The sequence below is a fragment of the Oryctolagus cuniculus genome, chromosome X (assembly GCF_051225735.1).
Source record: "Oryctolagus cuniculus isolate XC-2025 breed Fujian yellow rabbit chromosome X, ASM5122573v1, whole genome shotgun sequence".
In the NCBI taxonomy this organism is placed as follows: Eukaryota; Metazoa; Chordata; class Mammalia; order Lagomorpha; family Leporidae; genus Oryctolagus; species Oryctolagus cuniculus.
Genome location: NC_142888.1, coordinates 133,058,133 through 133,074,253, shown reverse-complemented (window position 1 = coordinate 133,074,253; position 16,121 = coordinate 133,058,133). Strand labels below are relative to the sequence as shown.

The window sequence follows — 16,121 nt, the reverse complement described above, 5'->3', positions numbered from 1 at the left end:
TTCCCTTGCTTTAAGACAAATGTCGCTGCTGCAACTGGTTCTGTCAGCTTCTGGCTCTCTACAACTATCTTACTTAGGCCAACAGGATTCAGGTCTTTTTGCTCAGGCTCCTGAAGGGCTGGGGTTGGATCTTACTGAGAGATGGGGCACTGATCTTAATTTCAAATTCTGGAATCAACTGCAGTAAAGGATTATCAAAATGCAACTGCCAATCAAAGCTGATGCACAGAAGAACAAAGGACCCTGTCCCTCTAAGGCCTGTACTCCTTCACCTTCCTTTACACTCAGCCTTTCACTTGCCTTTTAGTTTGCAGAAAGCATTTTTAATGGCGACTTTCTAAAATGCTATAATGAAACAGCTGAGCAATAGAATGTGCACTCTAGAAAACTCTCACGAGTAATAAAAATGTTGCTGTGTTAAAATGCCAACAAACTTGTAATTCTCTGAGTTTCCAGTGCAACCCAAACCTTTGCAAAGGCAGATGTTTCCTACTTCATTCAAGCTGCTGGACAATGTTATCAATGCAGGATGCCTCTCCTGTGTCCAGCTGAGACTAAGAAAATGAACATCTGTGGCCTTGAAAAAAGCCTCATTCTTTGTGCCAGAAAACGACCCGAATTGTCTGTACCAAAGGCCATCTCGGGCACAGATTTAAACTTACATTTAGAAGGGGAAACAGAAGCAAGGATGAGCCAAGTCGCAGGGTGCACCATGTTTCCTAGCCTCCTGCCATGGCTGCATCTCAGGACCTGTCTTCACTGCATTCAAAGGTCCCCCCACCTGCACCCCTAAGCTGTGTTTTGTATTCTTTCTGGGCTTTTTGGTACCACATTGTTAGTGAGCCTAGACCTTCTTCCTGCTAACAATGTGAGGCAGCAAGGCCTTCAGACTCCTCCCTGACCACCCTGTGGCCAGCAATGAACTGACAGCTTCATGATCCTGTCTGTTCTTCATTGGTGGTAAGCACCTGCCCCACCCCATTCTCAGGGTAGTGAATGTTTTAAGATACGGAATTAGAATGCGAAGCTAGCTAAACATAAAGGAAAATCATTGACAACGCTAGTCTGAAATCTCCAACAATTAGAAAACCCAACAGGAATACTTAAAAAACTTAGTAAGTCAACTTTAATAAGTACAAATTACAACACTCGGCTTCCAGCAATGAGTGATTCCATTCTTTAAAAGTGAATGAAGGTTAAAACAAGAGGGTACAGGAACGGTTCAGCTTCTGTCAAAGACACAAACGACCAGATGGCTTTAGGTGAACACAGCTGTACACTCAAGCTTTGGAGAAGCACACAAGATGGAAGCCTCAACCCGACACCAAAACAGAACAGTCTCCTCCCAGGACATGGGGGCCCGACTCCCCCAGGAATATGGTGCACTTACTGGGGGTTCAATACCATTTCACTGGGCAGACTTGTTATATACACTTTTAAATGGAGGTGGTAAAAAAAAAAAAAAGACAGCCCATGAGGAGAGGACTAGGATGTTTTTAGAAACAGCTGCAGACAGTCACTGGGCAGTAGTGGGTCTAAAGGTGAGTGAGGCTTCCCACTCCAAAACAGAGCAGTTGGTGGCATAAAATCTGCCTCTTTTGTCACCCACATCCTTAAAACAGGACAAGATGGAAAGCCCACACCAGGTAACATCACCCAGGTCTCAAGTAGCAGCTACAATGTGCCTTTGTTCCACTGCCTCATCAAGAGGAACAATACTTCCGCAGTAAGGCTTTACTTCCTTTCTCCTCCCAGCTGAAGCAATACTCAAAGTGGTCTTTGCTACTCAGACACCACCTCTACGACTTTAGCTTTCTTCTTCTTCTTCTTCATCTTCTTGGTGGTGTCACTGTCCTGGAGAGAAACACAAAGTGAGTCATTACATCCAGATTAGCAAAGCTCCCCACCCACCGTCGGTAGAATTGGAATCATAAGCAGTTGTGACATCCAGGAACATAGGGCAGTACCCACCATCATGCAGCCCAGCACCACCCGGGTACCCAGCCAGCCCAGACCCTAGCATACCCCATCTGCAGGCTCTGCCCCACTCTCTGCAGCAGCTTTGGACTTCTTCTTCTTCTTCTTTTCCTTCTTGACCAACTGTGGAGCTGCTGGTGGGGTTTCATCACTTTCACTCTCACTCTCGCGCTTCCGCTGAGATGAAAACAATAGTATAAAGGCAAGGTTCCGTAAGTCAGAGATAGGAGATGCCCATTAGCCCTAAATAGATGCTTTCTGATTACAAGGTTTCTCTTCTGTGCTCTAATGCCAGCCTACCCTACATGTGCCCCATGGTGTGCCAGGAGGGCAGACAGTCACCAAGATAAGGCAAACTGCACTTCTTAGATCAAGTCTCCAAGGACATGTCACTCACCTTGGGGACTTGCACTGCTTCGGCAACTATTTGTGGGGCCTGCACTGCTTCAGCAACCACCTCTTTCTTGCCAGAATCGCTGCAAGGAGAGGTAGCAGCAAGTCACATTAGGTTTTCACAGCAGGGATACTGTATCCTGTTACCCTCAGTGATAAGCTGCAAGCCTAAAGCCACCATCAGAATACCAAGGCTGGAGAGAAAAGAAACTTCACCACTTACTATTGCAGACTGGCTCCCTCTTCAGTTCCATGAGCCACGGCAGCCAAGCCTCATGGAGCCCAGTAAGGAAAATGTAGCTGCGACACTGGTTCCTACACACAACTCCTGCCACAGGCTCTGAAACCTTCCACCCTTACCTGTGGTCAGGGATGTGCTGTCCCCGCCCATCCTTGCCTCTGAAACATCCTGTCCTCACCTGTAGTCGACATACTCCTGCTTCCAGGAGGGAGGGGTGCTATCTGTGGGTTTGCCATGCTTGTCCAGAAGGCCTTGCTTGATCATCAGCCTCTTCTGACTTGCCTGGTGGGATGTCAGGGTTTCAACATTAGAATGGCATCTATGAAGGCAGTGTGACTGCACACAGGTGGCTTAAACACACTTTGGACAGAACAGCACCTGGTTCCTCCCTTGTGTGTCCTCAGCAAAACCTCACGCTGTTCTGCAGAGCATTTGCAACTCAGCTACTCCCTCCAACAGGAACAAACACAGGACTTGCCCAGACCTCCACACCAGGGTCAACACCAGGGTCATTGTGGCGTTTCGAGGTACCAGGCACCTCTGTACTCAACAGCTGCTAGCATGGCTAAAATGCACCATTCCCTAAGGTCTGATACAGGGCCTATTTATGCTCATCAACAATGCAAATCCCAAGGCAAAACCAGCTAACAGGGCACTTCACCCAGTCCCCCTTACCTTTGGGCCTAAACCCCACTTCCGAGGGTAAGTGTCTCTCTCCATGATCACTCTCTTGATCTTTGCTACTATACCATGGTCACATGTAGAGATCACTGCGGTGGTCATTAGTGCAATAGCTACATGAATTGGAGAGAGAGAAAAGAATGATTTGAAGTGAAAAGAATGGATGAGCTCCAATCCTACTATTTTATACCACTTTAAACCCCATTTAAGGGACCAGCATTGCAGCACAGCAGGTTAAGCAACTGCTTGAGATGCCAGCATCCTATATGGGCACCAGTTCGAGTGCTGACTGCTCCACTTCCAATCCAGCTCCCTGCAACATGCCTGGAAAAGCAGTGGAAGATGGCCCAAGTGTTTGGGCCTCTGCATCTGTGTGGGAGACTTGAAGACGCTCCTGGCTCCTGGTCCTGCCTTAGCTGTTGGGTGAAAGATCTCTCTTTCTCTGTAAGTCTAGCTTTCAAATAAATAAACAAACAAATAAATCTTAAAAATCCTTAAGGCTGTGAACTCTACAATCTTATGCTCATCCTGAGCATACAGAGAAAACCCTCCATCCATTATGGGAAGGAAGCCTTTGAGATGGCATAAAACTTAACAAGAAACACTTAACACCCAACCAAAGAGATACACAGGCAGGTTTGTGGCTCTGGACACATGCTGTATTTCTGATGCAAATTATACCTGTTATAGGATTTATTTAAGGGCCACAAATAAATTTTAGGATTTATTAAGAGGGCCACAAAGCATTTAAAGACTTAAGGGACAATATAATAGTAACTAAACTTTCACAAGGTAAACATTGATACAAACCACAAGTTAAGTGGAAGCAGACAAGCAGTAGACTAAAAGGCTTTTTGCCTTACCATAAACAATCTTTTCTCACTTGTCACAAATGATTCTCTGTATTCTCACTAGAGTCAAGTACCTGGCTGACCAATCCCTCCCCTCACCCCCAAAACACCATGATTAGAACAACTTTAAGGAACCAGGATGTGGGGACCTATTCTCAGTGAGTCTAGCAGCAATGGTACCAGAACTGATGAAGGCAGTATATCCCTTCTTACCCATGCAGATGGCTTCCCCTTTGGTGGTGATGACCACAATCTCCTGATTGACTTCAATGCCATCCTCATATCGGAGAACACCTGGAAGCATGATCTTGGCCCCATAGCAGATGGCATTCACCTGCAGAGACGGTGTCGCATGTGAGGACTCCACCGCTGCCTTGCAGCCTGATCCCACACCGCATCCACAGGGCACAGAAGAATTCAGCACTTTTCATGCATGACTCAAAAATATTAGACAGATTTAACAGCTACTTCTCCCATTTCCCTGATCCTTTAGCTGTGAAAGAGTAACTACTTCCTCACTGATCTCCAATTAATTATGCAATTGGGACATACAAGTTTATTTTTTTTTATAAACACACACACACACACACATCAGTCTTAGCTTTCCTTAATTGCTCCTCTCTATCACACAAAGGTTTAGACATGAAACTTATAGGCCAATGGGTAGAAGCCCACCTCTTCAGTTCAACAGCACTTTGGAATCTATCTGCCTTATGCTATACCATCTTCACTCATCTAGATCTCTTGCTACCCATATTCTACTCTCTCCTTAGAGAATTTTCATGCCTGCCTAGTCTTTAACAAAATTTATAAACTACATTCTTTGATCATACTTAACAAATTCTGGACTACTTGGAAAGTAAGAAACTTATTCTTAAAATGACCACTACAAAAGAAACCCCAACTGAAAAATATTTACTTGCATTGCTAATAGGAATACTCTCAAGTAAAAGGCAAGTTAGTGAATATGTTAAGAAAAGGACTTGTAGGGCTGGCACTGTAGTATAGTGGGTAAAGTCACTGCCTACAACATCTACATCTCTTATGGGCGCTGCTTCAAGTCCCAGCTGCTCCACTTCCCATTTAGATCCCTGCTAATGCACCTGGCAAAGCAGTGAAGGATGGCCTCAGTGCTTGGGGCCCTGCACTCATGGGAGACTTGCAGGAAGGTCCTGGCTGCTGGCCTTAATCTGCCTCAGCTCTGGCTATTACAGCCACCTGAGTGAAAATAATCTTTAAAAAAAAAAAAAAAAAAGAGGTTGATAACCTCAGTGAAGTTTCGCTTTCACAGCCTCAAACTATGTTTTATTTACACTAACAAAATATTTTATTCAAACTTCTACAGGATAAATAACTTTGTTACAGCTCTGAATCTCTCTAATCTCAACTTTTCCCCATTAAACTAACTTTGTCTTAGAACAATTTAAGTCAGTCAAGGTTTCTTAGGCACATAGAGTTTCCAAGAAAAAAAGACCATATCCTATCTTTGGAGTCAGTTTCTGTTCAAATGCGCATTCCCATCGCAGAACTTACTGCACTGTCTTTCATAACCAGCCGTTTATGAGATGTCAGCAGCTTTTCCAAAGGGTAAACAACTCGGCGCAGGTAGCTTTCGTCCTTATGGTTGTCATACAGCCACTGAGCATCAAGCACATCGTGCATTGTCACCATGTGGTCCTGAAAAGCAGGTACATAGGAAAAAACTCAGTGTCTTCAGATCTCCAACAGTTCACAGGTCCACAAACAGCAGTGGGCATTTGGCCACATAATTAAGATACCACTTGTGACACTCATATACCATGCATCTCTTCCACTAGTGCAAGCTCATGAAGAACCCTGAGCGTCTTCATACTCACCTCCCTTCTGGACACCTGTAACTGTTTATAGATTCACTTTATGAAAGCACTGCTGTAGGCTGGGAGATAAACGAATAGTGATACTTTCTATCCAGTTCTATCTCCAAACCCCTTTTAGTGTACCAAAGTTTAATTAACAGAACAGGGAAGATGCCCTGAACTGAACTCAACACTTTGGAAGTGGCCTTTCCCAGGGTGTGAAGTAGGCAGAGTTCCACCAGGGGCTGCAAGATACCCAGAACCAGCTCTAAATCTTCTAGCTCCATGAAGACACACCTTTTCACTCATGACTCCAGAACGAACTCTTCGAAGTTCTTGCATCTGACCGCCAACTCCCAATAACAAACCAAGGTGCACACACAGTGTCCGAATGTAGGTGCCAGCCTCGCAACTCACCCAAAATATGCCTAAGACATAAACACAATACAGAGTATTTTCCAGAGTTAGTCTGCTTCTAAGTCATCAAGCCTAGAGATGATATGACCTCACCACATAGTATTTTCAAAGATTACCGTAGAACCTTCCAGAATGAGTTCCTACCCAATGCGGCCTGTGATAACTCAGTTCCTCAAAGACCCAACAACCCACCTAATCTTCTTTCCGGATCATATTCGATCATTTTGCTCTCATAGATGGTCCTCACTCGGAGCTGCCTCTTCACTGCAGCAATAAGTGGGGGTCGCTGGAAGAGGGCACCCGTCAGAGTTTCTAGGGCCTGAGAATAAGCACAAATAGAAACAAGCACTCTCCCTACATGGCCTCTTAAATAAGATGAGAGGGCATATTTGGGGAGCTTAAGGATACAAAACATAAAAGGTTTTCTTCAAATAATAACTAAAAAGCCATTTCTTTCCATTTCTGCTTCGTTCTTCAACCCCTGGGACGGCTCAGGGCTGATGGGAAGCAGCTCCTCAGAAGGGATGTGGCTGGATGGGGTAGCCCATTGAAAAGGGCAGGAGCATGGTCAGCCACAAAAGGTGGCTGTTTCCAAAGGCTTCAAGGGCTGAGACCCAACTTCCCTTCCCTAAAGTGAGAGACTTACCCTAGAAAGCTGGGTACCCCCTTCAATAGCATTGTGCAGCCGAACAATTCCCACATACTCTTTGCCTGAAAAATGACAAAAGAGTAGTCAGGTGTGGCCACTCAGTTTTCTGTATTTGTTATATGCTCCATAGCTGCCATCTTGCACAGCAGGAAAAGCAGACATTTTGAAAAGAAAGGAAAGGAATGGAACGACGACATTGGGAGCTCAACATTATTCAGTGTCTTGGTGCAGATTTCACAGAAACATAACGTGAAAGGAACCTGGAACAAGACAAGAGTTGGACTCGGAAAGAATTCTGCCTCAGCGGCATGAACGGAATTTATCAACACATGCCTCTATGAACTCCAAATGTAGACCCACCAAGATCTGGCAGAGGACAGAAGGTACACAGAAACAAAAAGCATATCCATGCTTCAGGGTAGGTTTTTTCCCCTTAATGAAGAAAATTTCCAAGAGGCAAAATGTGGAGGTAAACCTGCCTTCTGTCTTGCACATACCTGCACTCTGCTGTGATTTCACCAAGCGAGTGGCTCGTTCTATGCACACGATTAAACAGCCAGTCACCTTGGGATCCAGAGTACCGCTATGTCCTGTCTTCTCCACCCGAAGGATTCGTCGGATCCAGGCTACCACCTCATGGGAAGAGGGGTTGGAGGGCTTGTCAAGATTAATGAAACCTGTCCTAGAATGGACAGAAAATTAATGTACCATTTGCTCTCATGCTGCAATAAAACAACAAACCTGAAGAGTTAAAAAAATTCACCACGCGAACAGGTTATACATTCAAGACAAAGCCACTGTAGGTTTCTATCAACAGTGCTTGCTCCCAACACACTTACCTAATATAGTCCCCAATCTCCCTCTTCAGAGGATTTGAGCCACAAGGAAGAGGTGTATAATGTGTTGTCCTGACATTTAGTTTGTCAAAATTCTAGAAAGCAGCAATACAATACAAAATAGTGTTAATGATAAACCATTTACACATGTAACAGCCAGCACCATCATCAACCATGATATGCTAACATTTCACATTCCTGAATTTGCATTTTTGCTACTGTATTTCCAGTATCTGCTGTGAAACTGTTCTGCTCCTTATACACCACCCAAATTAGTAAGAATCACACTAACTAGAATATTGGTAAGTTGAACTCATTATTCTCTATGAAGAAGACTGGCTTCACTGCAAGATTATGAATAAAACATGCAACAGTTTTGATTTTCTGAGGGACAAAAGTAGCCAAAATGATGATCAAGCCCAACTTTCATCACCAGTTTAGTTTCATAAAAAACAAACCCTCTTTTACCTATCTTCCACCCCTGGATTTTAAGTTTCATGAGAGCAAGGAGCTTGGCTACCCTGTTTAGTAGCAGATCCCTAGGGTCTACAATAGAAAAGCATATGCTGGCTAAATGACAGAAATATTTGGCTAAGCAGACACCCAAGTATATTAAAGCATACAAGCAAATATCATTCTTTACCATCCCACATACAAAGCTTTATGAAAACTACAGGATTGAGGGATGTCTAACTTTTTACCCTAGCCTAAAAGCCTAAAAACACTGCAATTCAACTCATTACTCAACTACCCTATTCAAAAGCTCAAATTATAGCCAAGACTTTCTTGAAAAAATTTTAAATGTACTTTTATAAAGAGCGAGGAAGACAGAAGGACAAACAGAAAGAGATCTTATTTATATCTGCTGGTTCACTCTCCAAATCTCACAATAGCCAGGCTGGGCCAGACTGAAGCCAGGAGCTGAGACTAGATCTGGGTCTCCTACATGGTTGGCAGGGATTCACTGTTTGAGCTGCCTCCAAGGCTGCAGATTACCAGGAAGCTGGAATCAGAAGTGGAGCCTGGTCTCAAAATCAGGCACTTTTGATATGAGATTCAAGTGTCCCAAGCGGCATCTTAACCAGGACACCAAATGCCCACTAATTAGCCAATAATTTCTAAACGACATGCTAAATGCCATGAATTGTGGCTAAACATATTGCGTACATTTTCCTAAGAACAGAAAATAGCCTGAAAAGTTAAATGACTGGGGGTGGGCATTTGGCCACATAATTAATATGCCACTTGTGACACTCACATACCATCAGAGCGCTTGGTTTGACTCCGAGCTCCTCTCTTCCAAGCCAGCTTCCTGCTAATGCACACTCTGGGAAGGCAAGATGATGGCTCAAATACTCAGGTCCCTGCAGACTCTTGGGAAAGACCCAGACTGTACTCCTGGCTCCTGGCACTGGCTTGGCCCAGCCCAAGCTATTGAAGGCATTTGGGGAGGGCTGATTCATATTCTCTCTCTTTCACTCAAAAATAAATACAAAATAAAAAGGAAAAGTTACATGAGTGGTCCAAAGTCACATACAGTTTGGCTTAAATTGATGCAGCTTCAAGGACCACGCTCTTGAGCACTACAACAGTCCTAGTCCACGTGTAGCCCACAATTAGACAGATTTGTCTTACAAGTGCAGAAACTAAAAACTAATTGTTTACAAACTTTGATAGCAATTTAAAATTGCCATGACATATCTGAAATTATATTCTACTAGCGTGCAGCACAATGGGAAAAGTCAATAACCTCATCCTTCATTTGAGATACTTTGAGGAACACTGCTTTAATCATCTGGCATTCCCTGAAGTAAAGGATGCTAGCAGGAAGCATTCTTAATAAACTGTTTAATACTTAGAAATAATGTGAAAGCCAGGCATTCACCTGATGCACATACCTTTAGCAACAAGGGCCACTGAGAAGTGTCCAACTGAGCCACTTTGGATTCAGGTTTGATAAGAAATTCTTCAGCATGTTGTATTTCCTTCAACAGTTCAGAAACACAACCTATTAGATTGGTCAGCTGATTTTCAACAAATCTATTACTAACATTGAGTGCATGTTACTTAAACAGAAACAAAGCATTCCATGCCTGTGTACTGAAACTTCCAATGGAAACAAAGAGAAGAAACCAAGTAGCTTAGAAGGGGTGAAATGCCACTCCGTGAGTTCAAATATTTAAAGAAAAAGAGGAATGGTGGGCCTGTGGGTGGGATAAAAAAGAGAAATTCACCTAGAACAGCTGATTTGGCTGAAACCATTTAGTAATCTATGCTGGACAGGACCCAAGTGTCTGCAGTTGTGCCATTTTGGCACTTTGTTGAGTGCACACAATGACCACTCAACCACAGTCCATTCCCTGCAAACCTTTAAAAACTGTTTTCTTCAATTTATTATTTAAGTAACCTTTCTTTTCATTCAAACCAAAGTAAAATACATCTCTACTCACAGCTATATCATCTGCTGGCAACGACTTCCGGTCTTTTTTCTTCTTATGCTTCTTTGACAAAATAACTACTAAAAAACCAAAAATGAGATTGGAGAATTTTTCTCAAAACTACATAAAATAAAGTTTAAGGAGCAAAATCAAGGCAGGTAGAAAATCAATTTTAGGCGTAGAATTATTGGAGAAAAAAAGTGCAAAGGCAAACACATGGGTTGCAGCTGTCGACTTCCCTAATGCTACAGGCTAACCACGTGGCTGTGGCAGGGCTTAAACAGCCTACAGAAGCGTTCATTCCTGGGTCGCAAAGTTTCAAGGCGACCACCCGACTGCCCACGCGGCCTTGTGGCCTCTAGCTAGGGCTTTCTCCCAGGTCAGAGCAACCCCTGCCCTGGAGTTCCCGTGCCTCTTCCAAGCGACCGCTCTCGCTCCCCTTGTCGTGAGGTACTACCGGCGGCGGTGTATGGGCTGATGGCGACACAGGTACTACCAAGACGGCCTGCCAGGTCTCCCGCCATCATTTGTAACAGCGACCCAGGCCCCCGGTGGCTTGGCGATCGTTGGCTAGAGGCCCAGGCCCGGCAAAGCCAAGTAACCGTGAGGGCCTCTCGATCTCGTGCACTCGCCCGCGGAGCCAGACCGAATGACACCACCGGCTCAAGTCCCAGCTGCCGACCGGTAAGCGGGAACCGGCCGTGAGCGCGGGCCCAGATGCCATCTCTCCACCCCGACTCCCTGGAGACTTTGGGGCTAGACCTGGCCTATAATCGCATGGCTCGGTCGCGCAACCCCTTACCTTCCGCGTCCGCCATGTTGCCTTACACCGCGTGCGTACTACTAAGGCAGCCGCCAAGGAACAACCGCAGACACCCACCACCCAGGTCCCGTCAGGCCGTGCCGCTAGGACCCGCCCACCAGCGCACCGCTCCGTGCGTACACCGCCGTGCCGCGGGGCGAGAAAGGGTGGAGTCAGTCCGAGAGGGCGGGTCCCGAGGCTTGCGCGGGCCGTCCTGGCAATCTCATTGGTTGGCTTGGCAACCGCTATCGCTGCAGTGCGCATGCGCCTCGGGCCTTCCACACCCCCTCGGCGGCTGGAGTCGGAAGCGCGAGCGCAGTGCGCCCCACCAGTTGGGACCTGTGGGCGTGGCCCAGGCAGTCGCTGCTCAACCTCGCGGTTTAACTCAGGTATTGGCAGCTGGATCCTCCGCTGAGCGCTCTGGAATTGTTAACTCATTGCTTTCCCATGGCTTCACTTTCAAGTTGGTGTCGGTCCAGATATTAAGGCACCGAGAGGTTGGAAGCTTTTTGATGTTTGCAACTCACAACTAGCTAAAGCGACGCTGGCCAATAAGAGTACCGTGCGAGCCACTTGTAGACTTTTAAATTTTCCAGCAGCCATATGGAAGAAAAATAAGAGAAACCTGAAATTTATTTTAATAAATTTTGATAGAGCTATTCAATATATTATCACTTCAGTATGAAACCCATGAGGTTTTTTTTTTTTTTTGCCATTGTGTCATTTGAGTTGCTGCTGACAAAAAAAAAAAAAAAAACAAAACACATAGCTGTTGTTTTTCTTCCATCCCTCTTCTGCAGTGCAAAGATTGAGCATTTGGTTTTGTTTTACTATGGCTCAAAAATAGATTTTTTCCCTTACATTTTCCTTAACATTTGTGCTTATTCTATCTAGAATGTATTTCAGTGCAAGGTAACAATAATGATGATCTAAATCAACTTTTTATAGATAACCAAATTCCCTATTATCAACAAATCCATGAGTAGTTAATTACTTCCCCATTATTTTATGATGATTCACTGGTGCATATTTGACAAGTGAATTTGAGGAATCAATTGATAGTTCTCCTATAGGCTTCATTTTTCTCACACAGTCCTGCATTCTGTTAGCCGAGCTAATCACATTTGCTTTTTTTTTTTTTAAGATTTATTTATTTGGAAGGCACAGTTACAGAGAAGCAGGGAGGGAGAGAGGTCTTCCCTCCACTGGTTCACTCCCCAGATGGCCACAACAGCTGGAGCTGCACTGATCTGAAGCCAGGAGCCAGGAGCTTCTTCCTGGTCTCCCACATGGGTGCAGGGGCCCAAGGACTTGGGCCATCTTTTACTGCTTTCCCAGGCCACAGCAGAGAGCTGGATTGGAAGAGGAGCAGCTGGGACTAGAACCAGCACCCATATGGGATGCCAGCGCTTCAGGCCAGGGCATTAACCCACTGTGCCACAGCTTTTAAAAGAAATACAGAGTCTGGTGGTTTTTCATAACCTTCACTGCTGTCCTGATAGTCCGTGCCATCATTATTGCTTTCTGAGATTTTTCCAGTGGCGTCCTGCAGGTCCACCTGCTTCTACTTTACCCAGTTATGGTCTGTTCACAACATAGCAGCTCAAAGGAGCTATTATACTACCTCCTCTGCTCAAAATTCTTCAATGGATTTCCATCCATACTGGGGAAAAAGTCTTTGTAGATGTAATGCAGGTAAGGTTCTTGAGATGAGCTCATCCTAAATTACTTGAGTGAGTGCAAGATCCAGGTGTCAGGTATCCTTAAAAGAGAAGGGAAAAGACACAAAAGAGGAAAAGGATAGGTCAAGTCTCCAAAATTGTGAAAGAAATTTCTTTAGTTTTAAGCCACCTAGTTTGGGAGTCATTTGTTAAAATAGCCCTAGAAAATGAATGTACTCTCTCATTAAGTGTAAAAGCCAGTTCCCTTTCTGAGTCCATCTCCTTCCTCTCATGCCCTTATTCACCCTCTGCTTCCACACTGCATCCCCACCCTTGCAGTCGCTTTTCCCTCTGGTGGTCGCTAATTGATCATGGTGTCCTGTAATGGGCTGGATAGGTCGGTCTGAAGCTATCCTGCTTTTAATCACCACAATGGAAAATCATGGCTCCTCATCTAATTCTCAGACTTGTGGAATTAATGCATAGGCCACAGCCCTTGAATGAAGGTGAGGCCAGGTACACAGGTACACACAACAGTACAGATGTGTACTTTAAAAACCTTCCTACTGATTTCTCCTGGTATGCTGACTTTTAACCAGGTGCCTGCTTTAGTGTGCGGCAATCTCTGCGGACTTAGAATTCTACTGTAGCCTACTGGTCAGAAGTGCAGTCTTAGCTGACATCCTTCACACTGTTGGCTTTCTCCTCAGTTCTTGAATGCATAATTGAAATAAACAAAATTGACAGCTGGAAAAATCTCCATAGAGACTTCTTGACTTGAGAACTGAGAATGATTATGGAAAGAAAAATTAAAGGAAGACTCTGGTACTATCCCTTCTGTTTTTTGACTTGATCATTTCACTGTCCCTGAAGACATCATGCTAGTCCACTATATTAATGACATCATGCTTACTGGACGTGATGCATAGGAAGTGACAACTCTTTCAGCATAGGGTAGGAAATAATTCCCTTGAGAATTCAGGGCCCTTATACTTCATTGAAGTTTCTGGACACCCAGTAGGTTGCTGCACCTCAGACCCTCTGTTGTGCTTTCTGGGCTTTGATTGAGAGTGAATGAATTCAATGAATTAAGATCACTGAATGCAAGTGACCTTAATACTTGAACTGCCCATCATGCACTGGGATGTTGTCTGTCTAACCAATGCATAAAGTTGGGTATGCAAAGCAGCACTCCATCATTAAGTACAGTGATGCAGTTCCTGTAGAAAATGGTTTGTCAGTTCCCCCAAAAGATTAAAAATGGAGTTACTTATGACTCAGCAATTCCACTGCTAGGTGTAGATCCAAGACAGTTGAGGGCAGTTGTCTAAACATATACTTGTGCATCTATGTTCATAGCAGAACTATTCACAATACCCAAAGGGTGGAAACAACCCAAATTTCTATCAACAGATGAATGGATAAATAAAATGTGATCTCTCCATACAATGAAATATTGTTTGGCCCTAAGAAAGAATGAAGTACAGTACTGATACATGTTTCAACATGGGTGAATCCAGAAGGCATTATGCTAAGTCAAAGAAGCCAGATACCAAAGGCCACAGAATAGGCAAATCTAGGGAAATACAAAGCAAATTAGTAGGGGCTGGCACTGTGGTGTGGTGGGTTTGGCCACCGCCTGCAGCACTGGCATCCCATGTGGGCTATGGTTTGGATCCTGCCTGCTCCACTTGTGATCCAGCTCCCTGCTGGTATGCCTGGGAGGGTAGCAGGGGATGGCCCCGGTGCTTGGACCCATGCACCCACATGTGAGGCCTGGAAGAGGCTTCTGGCTTCTGGCTTCAGACCTTTGCAGCCATTTGGGGGGTGGGCTGGCAGATAAAGGATCTTTCTCTCTCTCTCTTTCTCTCTCTCTCTGCCTTTGAAATAAAAAATGGATAGATCTTTAAAAAAAGAAAGCAAAGTAGTGGTTGCCTAAGGCAATGTGGGGCAATGACTGCTAACAGGTGCAAGATTTCTTTTTAAAGTAGTAAACATGTTCTAAAATTGCATTGTAATGACTGAACAAGATTTCAAGAATTGTGGGGTAGGATGGTCACTGTTTTGGGTAGTGTAAATGATAATCAAATTCCTTGAATTTTTAGTTCAGGCCATGGACAAAGACACAGGGAATTTCTATAACCATAATTAAGAAATCACTTATTTCTTACAGCCACAAGAAAAAGATAACCAAAAACCAAATATTCATATTTTGATCCATCACCTTTCCAAATTACAAAACTTAGTGAATTCAAAACCTTGTCTGATCTCTTAGTAAAAATTGTGGCTAAGGGCCCAGCATTGTGGCACAGTCAATTAAGCTGCCACCTGCAATACCAGTATTCCATATGAGTTTGAGTCCTTGCTTCTCCACTTCTGATCCAGCTCAGTAATGTTGTACCTGGGAAATCAACACATCATGGCCAAGCTCTTGGGGCCCTGCCACCCACACGGGAAACCCAGATAGGCTTCCAGGTTTTCTTTCTTTCTCTCTCTCTCTCTCTCTCTCTCTCTGTGTGTGTGTGTGTGTGTCACTCTGCCTTTCAAATAATAGAACATTAAAATTTGAAATGAGAAGAAATAGAGAATTAGAATTCTCTTATTGAGCCCTCATTGTTAGAGTTCACAACCCACATCTTCTTTTTCTGATTGTAGATGCCTTGCCCTTCCCTGAGGGAATTAACAAGAGAGAGAAAGGAAAAAGTTTATGGAAAATGAAATTAAAATGTAAAGTTTTAGTACAGATAAATTTTGAAATCCATGCCTAGTTTTTTTTTCATAATACACATTTTTCCATGAACTTTCTGATAACATCTCATATATGCTGTAGGCTATTTGATTCCTATCCTGAGGGTTTTTTTTTTTTTTTGCCACATTCTTTAATCACACCTGGTCAGATAGCCAAAACAAAATTCTCACATTCATTGGAGAATTTATTGTACATGAAAAATTTGTCTTCTGATGCCAAAATCTATACTGGTTAGAAATACAGTCAAAAATTATAAAATAGATAAATTTATAAAGAAAAAATGCAGTCATACATCATGAGCCATTTTTTTGGTTCCATTATAGTCTTTTGGGACAACTATCATATGTGTGTCTTGCTATTGACCTAAATGTCATCATAGTACATATGATTAGATTTTGTTTGCATGTAAACAGATCTGACTCTTGTTCTCTTAATCAAAAGTGAAATTTATTCGAATGAACTCATTGGACTCAATAAAGGAAAAAATTTAAACAGAAAGTATGAGGTATGAAATCAGCTCTCTGTATCTAGAGGTTCAGCATCCTGGGAACCATCCATGGGTGGAAATTACATTTTTTAAATTGTGTCTAT

At 43.8% G+C, this 16,121-nt stretch overlaps 1 protein-coding gene and 1 non-coding gene across 4 annotated transcripts; both read right to left on the bottom strand.

Annotated features, from left to right (window-relative positions):
• Nucleotides 1-1,100: 1,100 nt before the first annotated feature.
• DKC1 (dyskerin pseudouridine synthase 1) lies at nt 1,101-11,324 on the bottom strand. 3 transcript variants are annotated; one of them, XM_002722208.6, is made up of 15 exons: nt 11,121-11,324; nt 10,331-10,398; nt 9,779-9,865; nt 7,884-7,975; nt 7,542-7,726; nt 7,042-7,106; nt 6,588-6,714; nt 6,276-6,406; nt 5,677-5,820; nt 4,357-4,477; nt 3,287-3,405; nt 2,790-2,893; nt 2,375-2,453; nt 2,026-2,154; nt 1,101-1,854 (listed from the first exon to the last, which is right to left on the bottom strand). In XM_002722208.6, the coding sequence occupies exons 1-15, from the start codon at nt 11,134-11,136 to the stop codon at nt 1,783-1,785; spliced, it is 1,539 nt and encodes a 512-aa protein (XP_002722254.3). In that variant the 5' UTR covers nt 11,137-11,324; the 3' UTR covers nt 1,101-1,782. The 3 variants fall into 3 exon arrangements, with proteins under 3 accessions (XP_002722254.3, XP_008247698.3, XP_089180706.1); XM_008249476.5 differs by having other exon boundaries at nt 10,331-10,395; nt 11,121-11,295; XM_089324580.1 differs by lacking the exon at nt 7,042-7,106 and having other exon boundaries at nt 11,121-11,243.
• On the bottom strand, nt 6,050-6,179 carry LOC127488164 (small nucleolar RNA SNORA36 family). The gene has a single exon (XR_007915616.1). It is a non-coding gene; the product is annotated as a small nucleolar RNA SNORA36 family (small nucleolar RNA).
• Nucleotides 11,325-16,121: the final 4,797 nt, after the last annotated feature.

What these genes read in the sequence shown, in the direction of transcription:
- DKC1 (XM_002722208.6), bottom strand. An exon ending in TGCCAGCAGATGATATAGCT is followed by an intron (nt 9,866 to 10,330) that starts GTGAGTAGAGAT and finishes GAACTGTTGAAG; the next exon opens with GAAATACAACATGCTGAAGA. An exon ending in TGATCCGGAAAGAAGATTAG is followed by an intron (nt 6,407 to 6,587) that starts GTGGGTTGTTGG and finishes TTTATGTCTTAG; the next exon opens with GCATATTTTGGGTGAGTTGC.